Here is a 24,750-nt window from a genome sequence, read left to right as displayed (position 1 = left end):
GTTTGTGACTTTCAAGTGTGCTACAGGATAAGTGGAAGGAGTAGTAACATGGCTGGCTATATTCACGTTCTCGTCCATTCAAAGTACTTAGCAAGGGCTTTACCTACTATATACTAACACTGTGAGATCATGGATAAGTAAGAACACTGCTTAGCAGGCCACGAGAAGGAGCCGTTTACTAAATTTCTAAGTAATCACAGAACACACAAGCACACAGCTTCTATCTCATGACTTGCTATTCAAATCTCACACTTTCATCAGCTGTTGTTCCTGTGCAATCAATCTGTCATAAAGTGTGTAAACACAGCATCAATGTCAAATCACCACACATTTCTAAAACATGGTTTCTATCTCACTGTGGAAAAGCAGCAAAGAATGACTTCCCAGCCTGTGTCAGAGTATACACTGAGCAGCTCTAAGACAGAGCGTCTCGTGCACAGGACTTATATGCTAGTGGGCTGGAAGCAGGTAAAAGCTAGGAAAACTTAAGACTACTTCACAGGTATGGTGAATATGTAAAAAAGCAAAACCAAGAATAAATGGTCCAGCTGGCAGCTGAATGAAACTAGTCCCAATAAGACAGAGGGCTAAGCAAAGCTGAGGAATGATTGATTATACAGAAGAATATAGAATTTGGAGAATATTGTTTTAAGTTGTATTGCTTTTGTTTATGCTGCATTTGCTTAACTCTGTGAAGCTGTGATTCTTTGCCTGTCTAAACCATCTGATTGGTCTAATAAAGACCTGAACGGCCAATAGCAAGACAGGAGAAAGGATAGGTGGGGTTGGCAGGCAGAGAGAATAAACAGGAGAATCTGAGGAGGAAGAAGTGAGAGAGAACAAGGAGAATAGGACATTAAGGGCCAGTCACACAGCCACAGAATAAGGAAGATCTATAGAAGTAAGAGAAAGGAAACGAGTCTAGAGGCAAAAGGTAGATGGGTTAAATTAAGAAATGCTGCTTAGCAACAAGTCAACCAAGACCAGGCATTTAAAAGTAATAATAAGCCTTCATGAGTGATTTTTATATATTGAGTCACTGGAAAAAAAAGAGAGACTTAAATTCTGAGAAATGAAATTATATATTAAATAACTCAGAGTTAGTAACATTATGCTTGTCAATAAATTTAACCAGGCAAAATGTGGTCCCTGTCCTATTCTAAAAAGTTCTCAAATTCAGATAAATACAACTATTTCTATTTGCTAAATTAAGAATTCTAGCCCTGCACACCATTAACATCACCTAGTAAGGAAAGCCTGCCTTCTTTGGTGTGAGGAGAGATGAAGCCAAGCAATTCTCCATTGGCAGGATATGTGGTCCACAAGCCAAGCCACGTAAGTGGGAAGAAAGGGAACAAACAAAGGTTCTTTACTGAATGAGCTTCAGAAAGCGCCTGAGTTAGCAAGAGAAGAAAAGTGGGGACCAAAACAAGGACAGACCCACTTCTACAAACAGAGTGAAGACGCCAAGAAAGACAGTTGTGCAGGCTTCAGGAGTGGAAACAGGCCTCAGTCGGGTAACAACTGAACATAACCCTTGCTGGAAGTGTTAGGCAACTCAACTCAATTCTCTTCACAACTCCACGAATTATGTTCTATTATTAATTGTAATTTATAGATCAGAAGCACACGCATAGAAATTAACTTGCTCAAGATTTACTATGGCTAGCAGACATCAACTTCTAGTTAATGGAGAAAATAATTTAGTTGAAAAAGTACCAAACTGAGCAAGCTAGCACTAAAAACTCAGTCCTGTACATTGCTTTGTAAGAAGTCAAGTCCATGACAGGCTCCTGTTTTTCTTTTAAAAAGATAAAATTTAAAACTCTTCCTCCTTGGGCATTTAAGAGATAGTTCAGTTGTTAAAAGTCCTTGCTTGCCTTTGTTGAGGACCAGGATTAAGTTCCTAGTATCCACATGGCAGCTCACAGTTGTTTATACCATCAGTTCTAGGGGACTTGACACCTTCTGACATCAGTGGGAACCGGGCATGCACATGGTACATACGTGCATTCAGGCAAAACACTCATACACATAGAATAAAATAAATAAATCTTTAAGAGAATGAAAACATGCATCCTCTTGCGTAAGGTATCTCAGTGATTAAAAATCACTAGCTCCGTGGTGCTGGCACACCACTTTAATCCCAACACTCAAGAGGCAGAAGCAGGTGAATTTCTGAGTTCAAGGCCAGCCAGGTCTACAGAGCGAGTTCTAGGACAGCCTCCAAAGCTACACAGAAAAATGCTAGCTTGAAAAATCAAACAAGCAAAAAACCCAAAAACAAAAAAGAAAAAAGCCTAGTAGAACCTGACCTTCCAAAGGATGATGACAAAGCATCCATGGGCAGCAAAGACAGTGCTGAGGCTTCTGGCTGGGTGTCAGAGTGGTTAGACTACAATGAAGGCTCTCTGCTTTCACGAGGGGTCAGAGTACAGAGGGCAGCTAACTTTGGATATGATTGGAGATTAATGACAGAATTGATGTTTTGTGAAGAATGGTAAGCAAAACCACTGAGACACTTGAATGGACAGAGAAGAAATTAAAACATTTTAACTTAATGTGTACATTAAGTTAAGGAAAAACAAACAAACAGAAAACAAGAGATGCTCCACAGTATCAAATGTCTCAGGTACACAAATAAAAAAGATTGGGAACAATGTCCACCATGTTCTCGATGATTTCCAGTTTATATAAAGAGTCCTCTACTCCAGTGTTCCCATATATTTATGCGAATTAATGGGTTCAGGTTCACAAAACCAAAGTAAAACAATCACAACGCAAAGTCAATCATCAGTGGGATTTTCTTAAAACAAGCTTCAGGGAAGAAGAACCCTCCCCCCCACACACACACAATTTATCATTTCTTCTCTCTGTGGACTAGTTTACCCCACAATACAAGCCAGTCACTCAAATGAGATGCATTTCTCAAAAGAGGTTACCGTAGGTCCACGTGTTTAATATGAGGCATTCTTCTTAAAGCCTGTAGTCTGAGGGTCTCCATACAGTTCCCAGCCATACAGAGCTTATCCACAGCAGTCAATTTCTCCAATACCTCTGGGATGTCAGTGAATTCATTAAAGGAAAGACCCAGATAGCTGAGCTGGTGCATGTTCATCAACTCAGCAGGAAGAGACTGGAGAAAATTCCCATCCAGCAAAAATGTCTGCAAGCTATCAAAGAAGACATAACAATTACACAGAAAAATGTACATTTTCAACATACAAGTTTATGAAGATTGCGTTACTGTAATGCTACAAAATGCAAAAGGACATGCAGAAGGTAACAATGAACAAGGGAGACAAGATTGGAAATAAGGACCTTAACCTTCTATTAAAATGGGAAATGTTACCTACTTCCTCAACTTGCAAAGGTCTACATGGGGAAGTGTGCTAACTGCAAAACAAACCTGCCCCAATATACATTGTACTTATTTTTTTTCTTAAAATTAATTTCTAATACTTAAAATACAATAGCTCAGAAAATGAAAAAGTAACTCCTCTCCTATGTTTGGATATACTGATTCATAAGAACTGCAGTTTAAAACAACTGTATTTTAGTTTTTTACAAGACTTTGAAGAAGTAAAGTCCTAACAAGTGACCTCTACACACTACACATGCCTTACTGCTAGATGTGAGGCCAGCACTTCCTTGGCAAACATAACAAACTAACATGATGTGAAACTTCCATGGAGTTTCCCAGATTCCCCCCATGGTTTAAAGTACGTACTTCTGCATAGCTCCAACAGCTGCTGGCACTTCTCGAAGAGTATTGCAAGACACATTCAGCTCTGCTAGGGTAGGAATGCTGCAGACTGCTGATGGAAAGACTCCTAAATGGTTATTGGAAAGGTTAAGGCTCTTCAACTTGGTGAACCTATCACAGGAAGACAAAGAAGAAACACATGTCATGAATGTGTGGCATAGCCTCGAGGATACTCCCGCTCTATTCCCACATCTAACTGAGGTAGAACTCCATCTCTTCAAGGCATAGGGAATAGCAAAGTGCAGAGCAAATCTGACCCCAAGGCCGGTGTTTTACCTAAAATATAAACATTTATCAGAAAGGCTTGCTGTTGTAAAATCAGGTTGACTGAGGAGTAAGTTCTACTGGAACAACTTTTTAAACTCCATTGTTGGTGTGGGAGGTCCTTCTGTCTATGTGTTGTTTTCAATGGTTATTGAGTAAAGAATCTGCCTTAGCCTGTGATAGGGTAGAATAGAGCTAGGCGGAGGGGGGGGGAGAGAACTAAACTGAACACTGGAAGAAAGAAAGCAAAGTCAGAGAGATGCCATGGAGCTGCCAGAGGACAAATATGCAAACCACTAGTTGGAACCTTACCAGTAGGCCATGAGCCTCATGGTAAAATATAAAATAATAGAAATGCGTTAATTTAATATGTAAGAGTTGACTAGGAATATGCTAAAGTCATTGGCCAAGCAGTGTTTTAAATAATACAATTTTCTGTGTGATTATTTTGGGAGTCTGGGCGGTCGGAAAACAAACAAGTGGCCTCCTACTACACATTGTCCTTTACACAAGTAACACTTGAGTAAAAATGGTTCTGTGAGGGAGCCAGAACAAACAAAGCTGGGAAACACGGCTTTCTGTTGCTTCAGGTAAGTCCAAAATTTGTTCTTCTCACCTCCAACCCCAGCCTAGCACAAGAAACAATCAAAGCCTATTTCCTAGATGCCCAAGGCTCTGTAATGACAGACTTAGGGACCAGTGACCATCATCCCTTGATTCCACACAGCACTTGCTGTTGCTGCCCACACAGCCTTCTCAAAGACCTCTTCTCACTTCATCTCGATGGCAATTTCTTCACAGAGCCCCCTCCTAACTCTCCTTAGTCCCCTCCTTCCTATTGACCATATCCCCCTAAGACTGACATCCCCAGCCTGTGTTTTCCTTTTCTTCTTGTTGTTCTACAGTCACTTTCTGTGGAAATCTCACTGCTACCTCAACAGTTTGCTCAATCCAATCACAACTGTCTCTGTTTCAAGTCATCTACCTCTTCCACCAAAGACTAAACTTACCAAATCTTTATCCCACCCCAATATATCCTCTCATCTGCTCTATTTTTGGTGAGATCCTTTAATTTTCTTAGTTGTCCAAGCAACTTCAGGAACTATCTGTAATTCTCACCTCTGTGTACTAACATTTGCATCACTTCTGCACATGAGAGGACAAGCAATTAACTGTTTCTTCTCCCAGGAGGTTATACTTTGCCAGGAGCAGATATATGATCACATGACCTACCTACTGAAATTTATAACAATAAAGCTGTAGTCCAAAAGAAATGTAAAGTTATTCAACATAGAAAACTGATAATGTACCTACTGAACAAAGTCAAACTGTTACCATGTTTTTTAAATAACAGTTATCTTACTGGATGCATGGATATAGATATAGTCATAATTTAAATTGAAAAAAGGCAAATATTTAGCAGGGTGGTGGTGGCGAATGCCTTTAATCCCAGCACAAGGGAGGTAGAGGCAGGTGGATTTTTATGAGTTTGAGGCCAGCCTGGCCTAGTTCCAGGATAGGCCCCAGAGGTACAAAGAAACCCTGTCTCCCACCCCATATATATATGTATATATATGAGATATATATGTATATATATATGAGATATATATGTATATATATATGAGATATATATGTATATCTCACTGAATTGCCGTTTTAAGTTATTTTAATATTGTACTTTGATCCATTAGAATTTCAAAGAGATTGTTTATTTTGCTTAAACACATCCTCTCATCCTCTCAAATAGAAGAAGATCTGATAGGTTCTGCTATTCTCAGTACAGTGGTTAGCAAAGAATGCTTGGGGGACCTCCTAAGAAGTTCCTCATTAAATCCCTCTCATTAAATCCCAAGGTCAAACTATTTTTTACAATAAAAGGATTCCAACTTGCTCTGTGCTCCTTTTGCTTTCTTTCAGGTATTGAACAGATTGTTCAAATTGACCATCCTTGTGAAAGCACATCTAACTGAATGCCAAGAATCCAGACAGAAAGTCACAGATTTGCAAAAGCAGAAAACAATGACATCCATTTTGGTATTTGCATTATGTAAAACGGTTTTCATTACCAGCTGCAGCACCCGGGAAAGTGGGCCCTGTACTTGGGCAGCACAGTAGAGCAGACTCTGTTGGCAAAGGTGTGGGTGAGTCAGCCCTGATGTTGTGAACACGGGAGAGCTGTCCTCATTACTCTTCTGTCATGTGGCAACATGGGCAGAGGGGGATGCCCTAACACAAAACCCCCACACACCACTGTACATCAAGGCCTGAGGCAAATTTACGAGCTGGCTTTGGGGTCTTAAGAGCTCCCTACCCTTCATCAGCTGCAGCATTTGGAGAGTGGGCCCCTACACCTCACCTGGGCAACAAGAGTAGAGCTGGCCCTGAAGGTAGAGATATGGGAGAATCCACCCTTAGGACTCAAAAGTGGAAGAACTGGCCCTACCCCTTGCTATCTCTGCAAGGGTGAATTCTCCAGGGCAGTGCAAGAGAGCTCACCCTGGTGGTGAGGACCTGGACCAAAACCAGAGTCCCATATTGGTCCAATCCAACACTTGCCCTATCTGTGATCTACTGGAGCACCAAAGGTGGGGTTGGTCCTGTAGACCTGGGAATGCCACAACACAGGGCAGCAATAGGATGTCCAGGAAAAGACCCAGTGAGGGCCCAGCATTGGTGATCTAGCAGAGACCAGGGGCCTTGAACCAGATCAATTATTCTTTATTGTGAATGCCTACATGTAAAGATGTATGGATAAAGAGGTTTACTGCGTGACTCACTGTGTCACACTGCAGCTTCCATGACAAGATTTTCTCCTTCCTTTTTTCCTCTCAAATTTTATTTTGTTTTATTTGGGGAGGGGGTGGGATTGGGATGCATTGTGTGAAAACACAAAAAAACAAAAAGAAAGTAAAAAATTGGTTTTCATTTAAAAAAGTCAATATTATCTAAACTTCGGGTTTTTTTTTGTTGTTGTTGTTGCTGATTTTTCGAGACCTGGTTTCTCTGAGCTTTGGGGCCTGTACTGGAAGTAGCTCTTGTAGACCAGGCTGGCCTCAAACTCAGAGAGATCGGCCTGCCTCTGCCTTTCAAGTGCTGGGATTAAAGATGTGAACCACCAACGCCCATATATAAATCTGTTTAAATTTCTAATTAAGTAAAATATTAGCATAAAGAGTCTACATAAAAGAAGGCTACTGCTCTGATGTTCTTCAGTTTTTGAGATAAACTACAGAACACCATTAAATATGACGTGCAGACAATTTCCTCTCTCATTAACTATGTCCCAAATATTGTATAAGATATACTCATGCTAAAAACTAATCATCTATAACTCAAATTTAACTGGTACTTGCTCCATCCCTTTTCCCCTTCAGATATGGTGGTTTTCCCTCAAATAAAATCACTGTTCCCATTCAAGCAAAATCATGGCCCTCTTTCTAGATGCTTCCCACATTTGGCAAGAACAGTTTACAACTTGAATTTTTACGCACTATTACATTGAGAATTTAAAAAAAAAAAGATCTTCTGGGAAGGAAACTGATCTGCTAGACATATAGCTTTCCAGATAGTGGAGAACAAAGATTACAACATCAGTAAATGTTCATGAGGGGAACCAGAAGGCCTGGCTTTGGAAAAATATAAGAACGCAGCAAGGCAAGGTAAAACTTACTTATGCAAACAAATGTACTAGAATTCTATCACTACTGAGAACAAACAAAAGAGTAAAAGAGTCAAAACACAGCTGACATACTTAAATGGAAAGGTGGCCCTGAAGAGATATCCCTCACTGATTCTGTATTTTATATATATAATAGATATATGAATATATATGAAGTACAGTTGTTTTCTGAATCAACTCAATGACAGATCCTACAGGACTTAGGAAGTAACAATGATTCCTAAGGGCCAAGCATCCTCTAAAGAACTCCTAACAAGGCTACACCTAGCAGTGCCATTCCCTATGGACCACACATTCAAATACATGAGTCTATGGGACCATACCTGTTCAAACCACCATAGGTATACTGATTAAACAAAATTTATCACTAAAATTATCTCACCTGTTTCATTTGTGCTTCTCATAATGCAAATGCCAAGGAGTTATTTAATGTGGAAAAGGAATAAAAAGCCAGATCCCAAATTCCCCACTCAAATGATATGCTTCCAGAGCTGGTGAGGGTCTCTTCCCTTGTCCTACCTCTCTTACACATGCACCCACAGGCTCATAGTACAGCATCTGGGCTACAGTTTGAGTCTCACAAGGTAGGAAAAGGAACTAGAGATGAGACGCAGTGTAGGCTGCTGCTATACACAGTACACCCAGGGCTTGTACAGGTCGAATCTGCATCTATGCCTATAGTACACTGTGTATCCCACATTACAGAGGAACATATTCACATTTTTCTAGCTGGATTATAATTTAAACATTCAAATACATAGCATGTGGACCTCTACTTACATTCTTCTAGAGCTGTGAAATAGAGTAGGAGCTAACTCTGATTGACAAGTACTTTCACAAGTCCCTTCTCGCCACATCTCACATAGCCTGGCTCGTCCCTGAAGAGCCAATTCCCAAAGAGGGTGGGGAAAAAAGCACAGTGAGAGTAAAGATTATTTATTTCAAAAAAAAACTCTAGTTACTATCCAAAATACACCAACAATAAATTTCTCTTATTTCAGCAACTCTGACATTCAGCTTTCCTAGAGTTAGCTTTCTGCATATGCAGAAACAGATTATAGCACTGTAGATTGAAAGCTCCTACTAGGAAAAGACCACGAGAGTGTTCACATAGAACACATACACCTCTGCTACTCAAAATGGTAGTAAATCAGCACAGACAAAGAGCACGTTCTGGGAGACAGAGATCAAAATGACCAGCTACCTTTTTATCATTTTGCTCACTTAAAAAGAGAGAAAAGTTGACAGTCAGGATACCAGCACAAAAAGGACTAGAAATCACAACATCCTATAACACAACACAGTATAAAGTGTTCAAGAGCTCAAAAGGCTGGAGAGATGTCACAGTGGTTAAGAGCACTGCTTCTGCAGAAGACTGCCACTCTTTCTAACCTCCAGTCCTCCAGGACTTCATAACCCTTTTCATTCCAGAACAGGCACACATACACATGAGCACACACACACACAAAATAAAATAAATCTTTACAAAAGACTTTAACGTCAGATAAATAATGTGTATATAAAAATCAGTTCTAAAATAACACTAGCTGATTTGTAAGAAAAAAGTTAAACATGAGCATTTAGTAAAATAGTTTTTAAAAACCTATTTTAAACTATCATTTCACTTCTATTGTATTCACCCAGAGCATAGATTTCTCCTTATAACTGTTCAATATACATAAGAAGAGAATAAATGCATTACAGAGTTTAAATTAGTAAAAAAAAAATATACATTTTAAAGATGATTGTAACAATGATCGCATAATAATAGGGGAAGGCTGGTGGTTTAAAGGCTAAAAATTCAAGGAAAAATCATTAAAAATCTTATTACACTTATTACAGCGAGGGAATATGTGTATTTGTGATGGTCTGAATGAGAATGACCCCCAAAGGCTCACGTATTTAGATACTTGGTTCTAGCTGGCAGAATTGTTTGGGAAAGATTAGGGGGTGTGGCCTTGCTAAAGGAAGTGTATTAATGGGGTAAGCTTTGAAGTTTCAAAGGACTCATACCATTCCCAGTGTCCCTCTCTACCAAGTGGTTGTATCTCAAGATGTGAGCTTTCAACTACTGCTACAGTGCCATGCCTGCCTCATGCTCCCCATCATGATGGTCATGGACTCTAACTCTCTAAAGCTATGAACACCAAGTTAATCACTTTCTTCTATAAGTTGCCTTGGCTACGTGTTTAATCATGGAAATAGAAATATAACCAAGACAGCTATTTTATACATACATACCTCACAGCACACAGTCTCAAAGAAAGTTAATTAAACGCACACGATGGTGCAAACATCTATCCTCTCACAGCCCTAAATCCTTATAATGAAATTTAAACCAATGTTTAAATTTATAAACTTAAACACCTTCACCTCACCATGGGAGAATTCGGGGAGAAAGTACCGACTCAAAAGTAAGCTCCTGCTCATTAAAAACAAAAACAAGAAAGAAAGAAAGAGAGAGAGAGAGAGAGAGAGAGAGAGAGAGAGAGAGAGAAGAGAGAAAAAAGAGAAGTAACTTCCCAACAAACACCAAATCTACTGGTATATTGGTCATAGGCATTCCACTGTGTAGGAAGGCATGCCTGTCCAACCACCGTCCACGGAAGGACCAGAACTATGGCCCAATTCCAACACGAGGAGTGACCATCTGAGTCTTGGATCCACTGTCACTTAGAGGAGCAATCACTGGAGACACAGACCCCACTGCACCAGTTGGAGGAAAAGATGTGTGGACAAGGAAGAATATACCCGACAACAAGAAGAGCACCGTGGCACCCCAAATTCTAGTGTCTCTACAGCAGCAAGACTCGAACACCCCAACACAGATGAAGCAGAAGAAAACAACCTAAGAATAACTTTAGGAAAATGTTTGAGGCTTTTAAAGAGAAAATAAAAAAAAAATTCCTCAAAAAAGAGGAGGAAAAGACAAACAAAAAATTGGAATAAATCAATGAATTCCTTAAAGTAAACAAAGAAAAAGCAATCAAACAGGTGAAAGAAACGATTCAAAACTTAAAAACTAATTACTCATTGTAAGGTATTAAACTAGAACAGTCAGAGCAGACTAAAATAGTGGGCATTTTCCTAATTTCAGGTAGTTTTTTTTTTTTTTTAAAAAATCAAGAATAGAAGAGGACTCTGAAGTTGTCTTATTTCCCAACGTCACAGGTAAAATGCTATGAGAAAGTTGTGTGACTACTGGATACAGCCTTGACTCTATCATCTTTCAACATATCACCATTCAATAGAATTCTACCCGTATATAAGAACTAGCAGTCACAATTCTTAGCCACGGGTCAAAGGAAGTATTGTAGAAAAAACAATGCTGCCTCTTCATTTTCTCATTTTCTCCTATCAAGAGTGGCAACAACAGCCAATAGAAATGCTTTTTCAAATACCTTATTTTTTTTATAGAAGACAAATCCAGAATAGTGTTCCCAAACTATCCAAAAACATGAAGACTGACTTCACTTTCCAAAGCAAGCAGTCTACTTCAGAAAAATACAAGTAGCCCATGCCCACTGGTCCATCATCAGAGTACAGAGCGGGAAACATGTACAGAGAACCTAATGGAGAATGATCTTAGCCAATAAAATGACACCGTATAATGTAGTGTTACAGCACTACATTGAACAGACAACATCGGGCAATGTGAGAGTTTAGACTGCTTGACTTACTAGACACTCCAAGGTACATTTTTGCTCTTCAGTACTGGCAGAGGAGTGTCCAAGCACTGGACAGATTCCAAAGTTTTCCGAGACAAGATCAGAAGCTCATGATAAGCAACCTTGACATCCCATTCAAGGTAGGTACCATAAAAGCCCCATGTATAATGAAGTACAATTACTTGTTAGGAATAGGCCTCAAGTGACAGGTGCAGAGTGGGATCAGGGACAGGCTAGTGGAAGGAAAATTCCTTATGTGCACCCCTTACTCTGTTTACATCCTAGCAGCACGGACACTGGAAAGGAAATGTCCAACGCGCTAACACATGAAAGGGTGCTGTCTATTAGTTCATGCCATTAAGTCCTTCGCTGTTCTTTCTACAGCTTTACAGACATAACTAAAAAGCAGCAGAGAGGAAAACTTGCCCTTAAAAACTGCCACTGAGGAAACAAAGCAATCATTACTTTCGTCCCTTCCCCTTAAATCCAGGCAACAACACCAGGCAAATGTGTTACTGTCTGTTCCGGCTAGTTTATGTCAACAGAGAATAGGAAGCCTCAACTGAGACAATGCCTCCATAAAAGCAGACTATAGGCAAGCTTGAAAAGCATGTTGTTAATTAGTTGTAGATGGGGCAGGGGACAGCCAACCAGAGCTAGTGGTCTTGGTTTCTGCTCCATGGAAAGCAAGCCAATAATTCAATAACTCCTCTATGGCCTCTGCATCAGCTTCTGTCTCTAGGTTCCTGTCCAGCTTGAGTTCCTGTCCTGACTTCCCTCAGTTATGACAAATGGATATGAAAGTGTGAGCCAAATAAACCCTTTTCTCTCTGACTTGCTTTTGGTCATGGTGTTATCACAGCAACAGTAACCCTAACTAAGACACTGTCTATACTTGCTTTAAAGAAAAATTTTAAACAAAATTTTGAGGTATAATCTTTGTGACTACTCCCTTAAGCTAAAGGTATTTAGATCCACAAACCAGAAGAGCAATTAGCTTCTTACACTGAATAGAAATGCTAAAACACACCAATCTATGTACACAACATTTCTACTATTTTTTATCGGCTGTAAGAGTCTGTAAAACAGAGCAACCACAGAGCTGCAAGCTCATTTCATTCTGGCTTCCAAGGAACTACTTAGGACCAAATTTGCCCCACAGTAAATAAAGTAGAGAATTTCTATGCAAGGGCTAGAAAGGAAAAAAGCTAGTGTTCTACAGCGTCAAAGTTGAGAGAACCAAATAAATACAGAAATAAAACACACAGAACTCCTGCCAATCTTCATGAACTTTTTCCTTCTGAGCTTATTTGTCAAGGTTATAAAACATCCTTGATTTTTCAAGTTTCTTAGAATTTGTTCTATATATCTACACTCAGTAACATACTAAAAGTTCTTTTTGTACAAGACACAAAATGGTTATATATATTTTTACATGTTTAGGAAATAAAACCAAATAGTATGACAATTATTTCAGACACGATATTAATTAATCCTTGTTACATAGCTATTTTTTGTCCAAGAACAAAGCACACTTATGATGGAGTATTTGGATGGTTTTGTTTTGTGAGGTCTTCAATACTAGAGACTGAACCCAAGGACTCACTCATTTCAGGTGCAAACCCTCAAGTGAGCTGTGGCATTTACCCTAGTAGTTCTATTTTTAATCATATCCATAAGTACTCAAAGTGACCATGACAGCAATACCAAGTGAATTGACAGAAAAATTAGTACTATTTTCTTTAACCATTTTTCCCATTATTATTATGATAATGACTACTTCGGCAGAATTTACCAGTTAAACAAGCGCTATGCTAGTGAGCTATATCCCTATATCCCTAGTCCATTTTCTTTAATCATTATTCAACATCGCTGTGCTAGTTAAAAGCAATTCAATAGGAGAAAGGACTTTCATTTCAGAGTAACAGCTCTTGTTAAAGTTGTGATTTACCCACTGTGGAACATACTTTTAGAAATTAAAACTTTGACTCAATGTTAAGTCATTACGGACTGGCTGTAAACTTGGCTGTGGCCTTGGTCCTCACTCTGCACCAGTTCACCCTTACAGGCTCAGGTCACCTGCTCACGGAGAGTTGCCAGGCTGCAGTCCTAAGAACACTCACTGGATGTGCTGCCACAAGAACGTTGCCTTTATTTGATAACCACATAACACATGCACCTTTAGCACAGGAACTAGAGAAGCATGTAATGAACGAGTTATGAGCTCACCCTACTCTTTGCAGTTCCACCCTCCCCTGCGAGTTCAGTTCACATCCACATCCAGTATACTGATGTTCAATTTTATTGCCAGGGCTCTGTTTTAGCCATAATTCTGAAATCCAAAAGATCCTGAAGGGAAAACTTGAAAGCTCTGGCATTGACTCAATTGGTACCAAAGATGACCTACTACTGACATGAACATTCATTTGTTCTCCAGAAACCGAAACGTTCTGGTCAATCTGTCTTCAGGCCTCACTCTATGTGAGCTGTATTTTTATGTGATCTGAGAAATCTCTGATTCCAAAACCCAAATGGGCTCAAAAGTTCCTGAAAGGGGAACTGTGAATTTGTATTTCTGAAAGTATAACTAATGGAAAAAAGAATATATGTAATTAATATTTCAATGTATGATACAAAATTTTAAAACAAAAACTTGCAAACACATTCTTCCTATCAGCCATTAAGAAAGAGTTCCTCCACGCCTCCAATCACTGCCACCCACATTCTCCCAATTGTTTCTAATCTGAAGGCAAATATGAAAAGTCAATTTCATCTGTATTTCTCAGTAAACCTTTTACAAAGGGGATTGGTATTCACAAAATGTCTCCCAAAGACACCCATACCCTTTGTCCACTGAGGAGCTTTGCGAGTATAACCTGCATATATTATAAACAATGCTACAAGGAGTTGTAGTTTTCACGCCGTTGACCAGTTTGCCTCTTTCCTTTATGGAGTCAAGATTTCTTTTTTGTTTTTTCATTAAGAAGGTTTTATTTTTACCTCATCCCAGAGTAATAGAACCTACTCTCTGAATTTCTTTTAATATTTACTTTCAATAATTTTCATTTTTATCTTAACTCTGGTCTACATTTACTACTTCTTATTACTAATTTTCAGTTAATATACTAAATTATGGCATTTTTACACACTTTTCCATTTGCCCTGTCCCTTGCTGGCTGCCTCTCTCCTCCAAACAGCCCCCTTTATGCTCTCATGACCTCTCCTGTGTTGTAGACTGGTAGGAACAGTCTATTTTCTTTTTAGTCGCTAATTACACAAAAATCATTTACTATGTAAATCATTTTTTTCTGATGCTTATTTTAAAAATTTATACACTGGGAAGAATAAGAGAAATGCTATTGCTGCTTAAATAAAACAGAGAAAAGCATGGGCAATAAGATTTAGTTTGTACTTTTCTGTCTTCCACGACAGATTTCCAAACCGTGCTTAGCTACTGGTCTGAGCGGCCACCTTGAGGTTTTCAGCTGGTAAAACATTTGAGTAAGACCATCTACTGCAGACAGTAAGGTTTCTCTTTAGAAGGACTAAATTTGGGAGGGGGTCAAAACCCTCTTTACAGTGTTTAAGTATACTTAACCTCAAGGAACAATAGGTAAGCAAATCAATGAGAGAATTCAATCATCTACACATCTGATCCATGTACTCTTCCAACTGAAGCCCTTCTTGTTGCTCTATCCAACTGGAAACTTGATCCTACAGTATGTCAGGTGTGACACAAGCAACTTACATGTACAGAACAGTTAAGGAGCAGAGAGTACTTTGCACGATAGAGGCTCATGCTCCTGGATGCAGAGGGGCTCAACAGGAAAAACCTTCCGCCCCACTGTCTTCCTGGGGCCGTCTATAATTGTGGGGACATGAAAACCAAGGCCAGCATCAGCATCACTACGAATACCTTCTCTTCAGAAGACACGACACATCTTCTGGCGCTTACATTACCATCACACCCCAAAGCTACTGCCCTGGACTGAACTTTCTTCTCTTCTCAACTTCCTGGCACACATCAGCCCTTTACAATTCCCGAGATGGATCCACATGGATTTATGTATGTCCTCTGCCCCAAGAGCTGAGCAGTCCACCAGCTTCAGTCAAGGGAGCATTGCCTGCCTTCTGGGGCTCAGAAGTTCACAGATACAACCATGGCAAACAATGAACTTCTCAACATCTGAGCTAAAATAAACTGAAACCACCCTATCTATGTTTTTAACACCATAAATGACTCTTGGAGCCAGCAAAATAAACACGACACCATCTCATATGATTAGAAAACAGAAATAAATACATGAATATCTAAGTTGGCTTAAAATTTAAATCTACTGCTACAAAAAGATATGCTCAAAATCTAGCAAAAAAAAATGCTGTAGATATTAAAACCTAGAATAAGGCCATAGCTAAAGTAGGGGTGCATGCTCTGCACCTGCTAGTTGAGTCAATCCCCAGACCAACCAGCTCCTAGACAGTAATTTTCTAAAGTAACAAAAGACAGAGAAAGAATGCTCAATGTTAGGAATAATTACAATCGACATACTGTTGTAATGATAAATTAAAGCATTCCCTAAAAAGACATTTTTATTTTAATCCTCTTTAATACTATTCAAGTAAGAGAGAGTATTTACTGATCAGATCCTATACTAACTATACACACACACACACACACACACACACACACACACACACACACACACACACGAATAAGACAGCTCAAAGGATAATGGCAAAGGCCTGGCAAGATGGCTTACAGGGTAACGGGTATACTGTACCAGTCTGGAGACCCCAATTTGATCCCTGGAATCCATGTAAAGGTGGGAGAGAACCTACTCCACAGTTTACTCTGATATCTAGGTGTGTGCTATTACACACAGCCTCCCTGATAATAAAACACTCTAAATCACAAGACAGTCATTATGTGGGGAAAAAGCAGTCAGTAGATTTTTAAGTATGTCATATGATTCTTTTACAAACTGACAACGTAAGAATAAGCTATGCTTTAAAATCTCTAAGGAACTTGCTTCTTTTCTTTATTTGCCCATGACCACATTCTTTCTTTTCTTTTTTTAATCAACAGATCTACCCAACAGAAGAAGATCTAACTATTCAGAAGAGGTTTCACATTAACTATTACACAAGCAACAATGTTAGATTTCTGTACAAGACAGAAAACAAAGCTGCATTTCCCTTCTCAACACAAAGAGGTACGTGTGCTTTGTTAAAAGTACAGTTGACTCAGGGAAGAATATACGAGGAAAGCCAGAGACCTTCTATATCAAAGCACATCCCCAAAGGAATGAGAAAATGTTCATGAGCAAAAGCCACCGAAGAGAGCTAAGTCACAGGAATGCGCTATGAGATGAGAGATGAGAGGTGCAAGCGCTTTATCACAGAGAAAAAAAAAGAAAAACCCAACCCCACAAACGTCACAAAGGATAGCTACTATGTGATCCTGGCACCAAAGCATCATTCACTTGACAACCTCTGAATCCTCACTGCTGACATGGACGACACAAAGGAGAAAGGAGGCACAGTGCTACACCCCAGAATGTTTGAGGAGAGAGCTGCAGCATATCAAGTAGAAGGTGAGAACTTAGCAGAGAGAGTGTTGTGCTTGCTCAGAGGGGTCTCACTGACTCCTGGCTCTGTGACCGGAGGGTCTGACTGAAGCCTGAGACAGAGAAGAGGCTCCAATGACTCCAGGAAACAGCAATGTGTGTCTAGCGTGGGTGCCTTCTGAACCTTATTTTGGGAAACACTGACTTAAAGGGCATAACTACAGGGAATACTTGTGAAATAATAAGCAGGCAAAATTCAAATAGAAAAGGAATGCCCAGGGTGGTAAAGACTGGTTAATGCTTAAACACAGAGCATCTCAACGGAGAGACACTTGTTATTTATCTAGAAAAACTTTGTGTTTATCACAAAAATAACACCTCCCCTTCCTGTCATCCGCCCACAAAGAGATGGATGTGCTCCACCTTTTACACAGGCCACTGTCAATAACCTGCAGGCACCATGCCCTCATCCAAACCTTCCATTCCCATCTGAATGGCATATGGCAAAGAGCATCAAAATTAGTTACTTAGGACAAAAACAAACTCTCTTGGGACTTTAGCTTACAAAAGTTACACAAGTATTGTGTGAACATCAGGAATTAAATGAGAAAGGCAGATAAAGAAACATTCTGCTCCAGCAGTGTGCTTACACTGGCCACCAAAAGATACACTTCATAAGCCATCAATAATGATGCTAAGGATGTCCCCAAGTCTTAAGTCAAAAGGACATTCACGATCCACTGCCATAAGGCAGAGCATCCGCTAGCCTGATGTTCCCTAGGAGATGCTGAACAGCAACACCACAAAGGCTGTGTGTGGCACCAGACTCTTAAAATTAGGTTAAGGCTTGGAGAAGACAGCACAGAGATTAATTAAAACAACAGAGAAATGGAGTTGGGCAGAATGACATAACTGAATTACAATCTACCAAAGGCTTTTAAAGTCACTACACTCCCCACATATTTATCCCTAAGTGGGATAAAAGTTAAAGAGCATCTTAGATGATCCAAAGAAGTCAACAATTTGACAAAGTTAACACAGTCGGGGTAACAGAAAATTTTTTCTTTTGAATTTCTGATTAGAAAGTGCTGTGTGAGAGAAGAGAAAATGGGCCATGCCGGACAAAGTTGAAAGGAAGACGAAGCCTGCAGGTCCCAGAGCTCAGGGCAGAAAAATGGGAAGCCTAGGAAATGGAAGGTACCCCAAGAGGATCCAAATTCCACCAGCAAAGCCCAGCTGTGCAAAAAGTTGCAGTGTGGGTAACAGCTAACTGGAGAGGGGGCATTCCAAACATTCTATGGAATTCCTTAATCACCTGGCAAGTTTCAACCCCATGCTGGGAATCTCCATTCCTCCAGCAGCATGTGGTACTGGCTGTCGGGTGACCCCTCTCTTCAGCGATCATCTCCAGCCTTTACAGTCTTTATTCACACGGGAGAGCATCCTAAGTTACACTCTACATCTAGGAGATGAGCAGAAGAGCACAAGCCACTTCTTGTTGCCGTTTGCAATGAGTGCTATCACCACTGAAACGACTTTCCAGAAATTACTGAGAAAAGCAAAAACAAATAATTTCTTAAAGCTTGAAAATGTTAACGTGTGGTAAGGATAAATAATTTAATAACTTCCTACCATTGGAATGTTAAAAGCCTCCACCCACCCAAAACAGGACAGGAAACAGGGTCATTTGTTTCCTATCCCATGAGGACCAAATATGTAGACACTGAAGCAGAATTAGGAGTTCCTCCTCCTCGCTTCTCCACAGGGGTCACTCTGTTACATCATACCATGCTTGCCCAGACAACTTCATGGTCTCTCCCACCACTCCCCCCCTCCTTTTCAGTGAATACAAATTTCACATCTACTTAAAACGAAATTCAATTCTAAGTCCCTCAAGTCTTTAATTCACTCCTTCCAAGGGAAGCAACTCTGACTTTGTTTTAGGTGATAGACTTATTTATACTACACCAACTCTGACATACACACCTAAGGTTCACTGAAATTGATAGTTAGGTACCACATTACACTGTGATCAATCAAAAGGCTTCTTTAAGGGATCACTGCCACCTTAAGTAGTGCTATACATGAATTCCACTGCTTAAGGCATTTTAGAAACCTATTGTCCTTGGTGATGGGGAAACCAACAACTGAACCTCTGTACCTCTCTGTCGTCCCTCCATTCATCCCTAGGCTAAATATAAAGAGGAAACCGAATACAAAAGCAGAGACATTCCATCCCTATGGTCAAGAAATTTACAAATAGATGTCAATTTAAAATATTTCTAAAGTACATAGTAAGAGGTGTGTGTATTAAAAGAGTAAGGATGTTTACAAACCAAAGGAGGAAATAAGCACAGAACTGGAAATAACCAGACTCTCCAATGTCTTTGGAAATATGCTTTGAAGGGGAAATGGGACAGAAGCCAGACCTGGGCTAGGGAGGGGTGAAGGCAATAGGGTGAGCATTCTAGTAAGGCAGTGGAGGGAGAATGTCAACTATTTTAGAGACTGGTGGTGCTTTTTGCTTTGATTTGAGAGTTTTGCTTTAGTTTTTGCTTTAGAAAAACAAAAACATTATCATGCTATCCATTTAAAACTTACTTTCTTTTTCCTACTACCAATTCTTTGTTTCAAATTTCCATGTCATATTTCTTAAGTGGTCTCATTATACAGTTTTTTTTTCATCAAACCTTTAACCAAAGAAAAATGACAAATTACCATTTGCACTTTCTTCTACAAACAAGTTGCCACAAAAGCTCATTGCAAAGGAGAGTGTGATCAGCATGCAAGTGAGTGACCAGCAGCAGTTCCCACCGTCCTCCCATGTGCTTATTCACCTTACTTAATGGTCTACCTCACAGTGGGAATCACCTCTGGGGGAAGCTGATCTCTGCCTTTAAGGAATTCAAAGCTGAGTGAAGTGATAAACAAAATAAATTGCTTCCTTATGAGAGAGAATTATACTATAAGTAAGACAAAAAACAAATGTGTAAAAGTCAAGGTTATACTACTATTTCTATGCCTTTTTTTAAAAAACAGACTTTTATAAACTATTGCGTAGAATTCTGTGAAACTGCCAGGGAGTAAACCATCACTCAAATAACAATCACTACTGAAAGAAAGACTGTGTAAATACCTAATGGTATACTTATCCTTTTTGTATATGCACATTCCAGTGCTATAGTAAAAATGATTCATTAATAATTTAAGTGGTTTTCAAGTCACTTTCAGTACAAATTTCTAATGATATTAAATGCTACAAAATTAACAAAATGACATGAATAAATTTAAATCTTTTGATAATAGCTGAATACTAATGGTTCCCATTTCTTGTGCCTCTGGACAACACACAAAGAGCTGTACAGAGAGACTCACGGAGAGGCTCCACTCCTGCTGTAGGCCCTGTACAGAGAGACTCACGGAGAGGCTCCACTCCTTCTGCTGTAGGCCCCTATTCTATGCTAATCTCTGAAATGCCCTCTCCAGACGCTCCTGCCACCTCTTCGTGACAGATATCCACTTGCTCTCACTTCTAAAACCTTTTCACTTTCTCTTCTTCAATGATCCTTGAACCTCGGGGCAAGGACTGTGATATATATAACTATTTAGAACTGAGCACTCCACAGTTTCTTATTCTCCAGATGTTGAGCAGTTGTGGGTCTCTGTATTACCCATCATCTACTAGAAAAAGAAGCTAATGTGGTGACACATTAATCTATGTGTATAGAGATACGGACTCGGGAGGCAGAGACAGGCGGATCTCTGTGAGTTCAAGGCCAGCCTGGTCTACAAGAGCTAGTTCCAGGACAGGCTCCAAAGCTACAGAGAAACCCTGTCTCTACCCCTCCAAAAAAAAAAAAAAAAGATACGGACTTAGGGAACAGTTAATTACGGTGTCCACTGAGCAGAATAACAGTACTAGCCCAGAGTTTTCTTTGGTTGGAAGCATCACCTCAGCCCCTAACATCCTTATTCCCAAAGAGTCTGGAATACATGGGTTAAGGCTTCACCCCCATCCCTGGCATTCCTATATCCAAAGGGTCTGAAATGTTTGGGTTCAGGCTTCACCCCAGCACCTAGCATCCATGTATCCAACGAGTCTGGAATATTTGGGTGGAAAGTTCCATCTCAGGCCCCTCTCCCCTGGGAGTTGCCTTAGTCCAGACTCCACCTCCAATGTTTGGATGGAAAGTTCCATCCCAAGCCCCCTCCTCTGAGAGTTGCCTCAGTCCAGAATCAACCTCCAAGAAAGCCCACCAAAGGATGCCCCTCCCCAGAGATGCTCAAGACCACAGGCTACTTAAACTGTCCCCCAGAAATCAAACACATGGTTTTCCAGTCTCCCTTCCCCTGCCAACCAGGAGCGCCGGGAACCATTAAACCTAGGCTTTTTCTAATTTGGTTTGATTTTGATTATTGTATCGGCGGAGAGACTCATCAGGGTGTAAAAACTTTTCATTCTTAACAACACAGAAATCACACTCCTGAAAGAAGCCGTGAACACGACTTGCCTAAGGCAGATGTGGCCCGGGCTCTTCCTGCTCTTGTTCGCTCTGAGCTCATTGACTAGCTTAATCACAGTACACTTACTTAAATCTTACATTATACTTTCGTGAAATTAGTTTCTTCCAGGATGTCTAATGATTTCAAACTAAACTTCCTGTGAACTGGAAAGCCCGAGCCTCCTTTCCCACAACAGATAAGACAGGCAGTCTTGTGGTCCCTCATCTGCATGAGCATATGATAGAAGGTGACTATCATCATACTTTTGCACTTTGGAAAGACTTCTGCTCAGCCATCAAGAAGCTTCCTCCTGTAGCAGATGGGAATGATGACAGGGAACCACAAACCTTAGATAAGTCTCAGTACCTGTGACTCCTCCCAAAACTTCTCACCCTGCCCCCTACCCTAAACCTCTCCCTCCCAGAGGTTATGTCACCCTGCCCTTCCTCCAGCCTCTGATCCTTTTTGACAACTTGGCCTCTTGGTACACATGCTGTCTTGGCTCCTGCCTGGTTCAGCTTCTGGATCTCTCTTGATCCCCTTGCCCTCTTCTCTCCTCTCTCACCCTCCAACCTCCACCATGGTCTGGTTCATGTTGGCCATGTTCAGTCTGGATCCTCCAAGGTGTCTCTGGCTGTGTTCTTCCTCACAACTACCACAGACCTCTTCAACCATACCTAGGAATAGTTGTGTTCTCACTTCCCATTCAGTCTTCATCAAATCCTTCCCCTCAGAGCTCAGAGAACCTCTTGAAAGAGGACCTGGTAGATAGAGTGCAAAAGTCAGGAGGGAGGGAGGACACTGGGAGAAAAAGACCCTCCAAACAAGCTAAGCAAAGCTCATATGAACTCAGAGACTGAAGCGGCAAGCTCGGGGCCTGCACCAGGTCCTCTGCACATGTATTATGGCTTTCAGCTTAGTATTTTTATGGGACTCACGAATGTGTGGACAAGTGGGACTCTGATTCCTGTGCTTTCTCTTGGGCTCTTTTCCTCCTTCCTTTTTATTTATTTATTTTTTTGCTTTATCCAACCTCAAAGAGATAGTCTTTGTTTTATTATACTGTATTTTATTGGCTTTGTTGTTAGAAGCCTATACTTTTCTAATGAGAGAGAAAAGGAGTTTATCCAGTTGGGGAGGGGAGAAGAGGAGGAACTGGAAGAAGCTGAGGGAGAGGAAACTGTAATCAGGATATTGTATGTGAGAAAATAACCTATTTCCAAGAAAAGAAGGGAGCACATTAAGTTGGGAGGCAAAAGTGGGTGGGGGGATTTGGAGAGGAACTAGAAAGGAAGTAGTAGTGGTAGATTTTATTAAAGCACAATAAATGCAGGCAAGAAATTCTTAACTAACAAAATACCTTAAGACAAAGTCAGTGCTCTTCCTATGAAAGTAGCTCCACTTCAGAAGCAGTCTGGCTACTGGTGCTAGCTCTGCTGCTCTACAGCACTTGACAAAGTGCAAGAGTTAGAACAAGGGCTTCCATCCATGTTTATGAGTAACAGTGAGAACAAAGCAATCCAAGACAAGAGAACATTTTTCAGTAATTTCTATTTAACAAAGTAATTTTCCATATACAGAACTAAGTAATTTAAATATAATCATAAGTTTGTCAAGAATTTACTAAAACATAGGCCTATCAATTAAATGTAATGATTAATACATTAATATGGTCTTGGATAAAGAAATTTAACTTAAGTTACAAACATTCCCAGAAAAATGAACAAAGCAAGGAGAAATGGAGCACACACAGTTACTGCAGTCTGGGTGCGGTCCACTGTGCTTTCGAAAGCTGCAGGTATGACGATTTACAGAAAGTCTATTTGCCATTCATTATAAAGGATGAGAGAAGATGTTAACCTTAAATCTGCCTCTACGTTATAAGGATTGTTTTGAAGTAAAGACAAACAGTACGCAATAAAGATGCCCTCTGGTCCCCTCCACTCACCTGAAACAAGAGAGACGGGCTTGAGAACAGGAACTCCACAGACCGGGAAGGAGGACACATTCTTAGCACTGAGCTGGCAAGCGAGGCTGATCTTATTAAAGTAACGGCTATCTTTTCTGAGACCTTATAACTTTTTCACAGCTGACTCTCTTTGCTCAGTATAGTATATAGGCAAGGAGGTTTGCTCTTTTCCAGGTCTTCATTTTCCTGTCAAGACGCTCATGTGTATATAACAATATGGATGCTTTTCTCTTGTTATCAGGTAGAGACTCTTGCTAGACGCCCAAAAATTTTGACTGCCTTATACCCAAACTCTAGATCCTTCAATGATCCTACACACAAAATTTCAATAAATAGCAAATTAAAGAATTATTAAAAACATAAAAAGCTGTGAGTTTGGTAAGATATCTAAATACCAATACAGCCCAGTGCAGGTAAGTTGATATAATTAGCTACCACACAAGAAGTAGTAAAGTTAAAATATAAAGAGAAAATTTAAAAAGTCATTGAATATAAACCAGAAAAAAGTCCTCTTGATTGACTCTACAAAAATATTAATTAAAAATAATTATCTATTGCAAACAGCAATGACTTATATTAAGACATCACTTAAATAGAGATGTAGTTGGCTATGTAAAGTACTGTCTATAGAATTGTTATTAGTAGCACAGAATCAGGGAAAAAAACTATTAAAACCACTAAAAATTACTGGCACTTTCCTCCCTAAATGCTGAACATGAAGTTGAAAAGTTCAGGTGCCAAAAAGGGAAAAATAAACAGTGGTAGACCCAAGAATATTGTCAGTTGTAGACCCAAGAACAGTGTCTCCAGTGGGAGACCCATGAACAGTGTCTCCAGTGGGAGACCCAAGAGCAATGTTTTTAGCAGTACATCCAAAAACAGTGTGTTCCTTTTGAAACTGTAGACCTGTGTCACTTCCCAGACTCAGAACGCTGATGCAAATACAAATTTAAATATTCTTTGAAAACTAATCATTTAATACTCATAGATGAAAATTTAAAATACACTAAACTTTAAAGAGAGCTCTTATCTGTTTTACTGTATATAAAATTATCTGTTTTAATGTACATAAAATTTCCTCCTAAAATATTTGTATCAGAATTTGTCTTAACACCAGCCTAAAATTTAATTCCTTAAGACTTAGTTAAAATATAAAAATTAATTATTCTTTGTTACCTCAAAAAACATGTTCCCAGTGAAATATGCACTAGACGTTTATTAACATGATTTTCTTATATATACACTAATAAAAATTGTGCATTGTCTCAAAACAGCATTAGAAGTGTACACTACTGGGTGAATGTGAGACTTGCAGCCGGCGCTGTAGGCGCTAA

General features: G+C 39.8%; 1 protein-coding gene across 1 annotated transcript in view; it reads right to left on the bottom strand.

Moving 5' to 3' along the window:
* The window catches only part of Phlpp1 (PH domain and leucine rich repeat protein phosphatase 1), a 204,539-nt gene that overhangs the window by 59,099 nt on the left and 120,690 nt on the right, over nucleotides 1–24,750 (bottom strand). Inside the window, exons 5-6 of the mRNA XM_048443747.3 lie at nucleotides 3,731–3,877; nucleotides 2,943–3,173 (exon numbers count right to left, since the gene is read on the bottom strand). Of these exons, the coding sequence (XP_048299704.3) occupies nucleotides 2,943–3,173; nucleotides 3,731–3,877 (378 nt within the window). The remainder of the gene's footprint in view (nucleotides 1–2,942; nucleotides 3,174–3,730; nucleotides 3,878–24,750) is intronic.

The sequence above is a fragment of the Myodes glareolus genome, chromosome 5 (assembly GCF_982192425.1).
Source record: "Myodes glareolus chromosome 5, mMyoGla1.1, whole genome shotgun sequence".
Classification (NCBI taxonomy): Eukaryota; Metazoa; Chordata; class Mammalia; order Rodentia; family Cricetidae; genus Myodes; species Myodes glareolus.
Note: the sequence above shows the minus strand (reverse complement) of the source record. Positions and strands in the feature narration are given on the sequence as shown.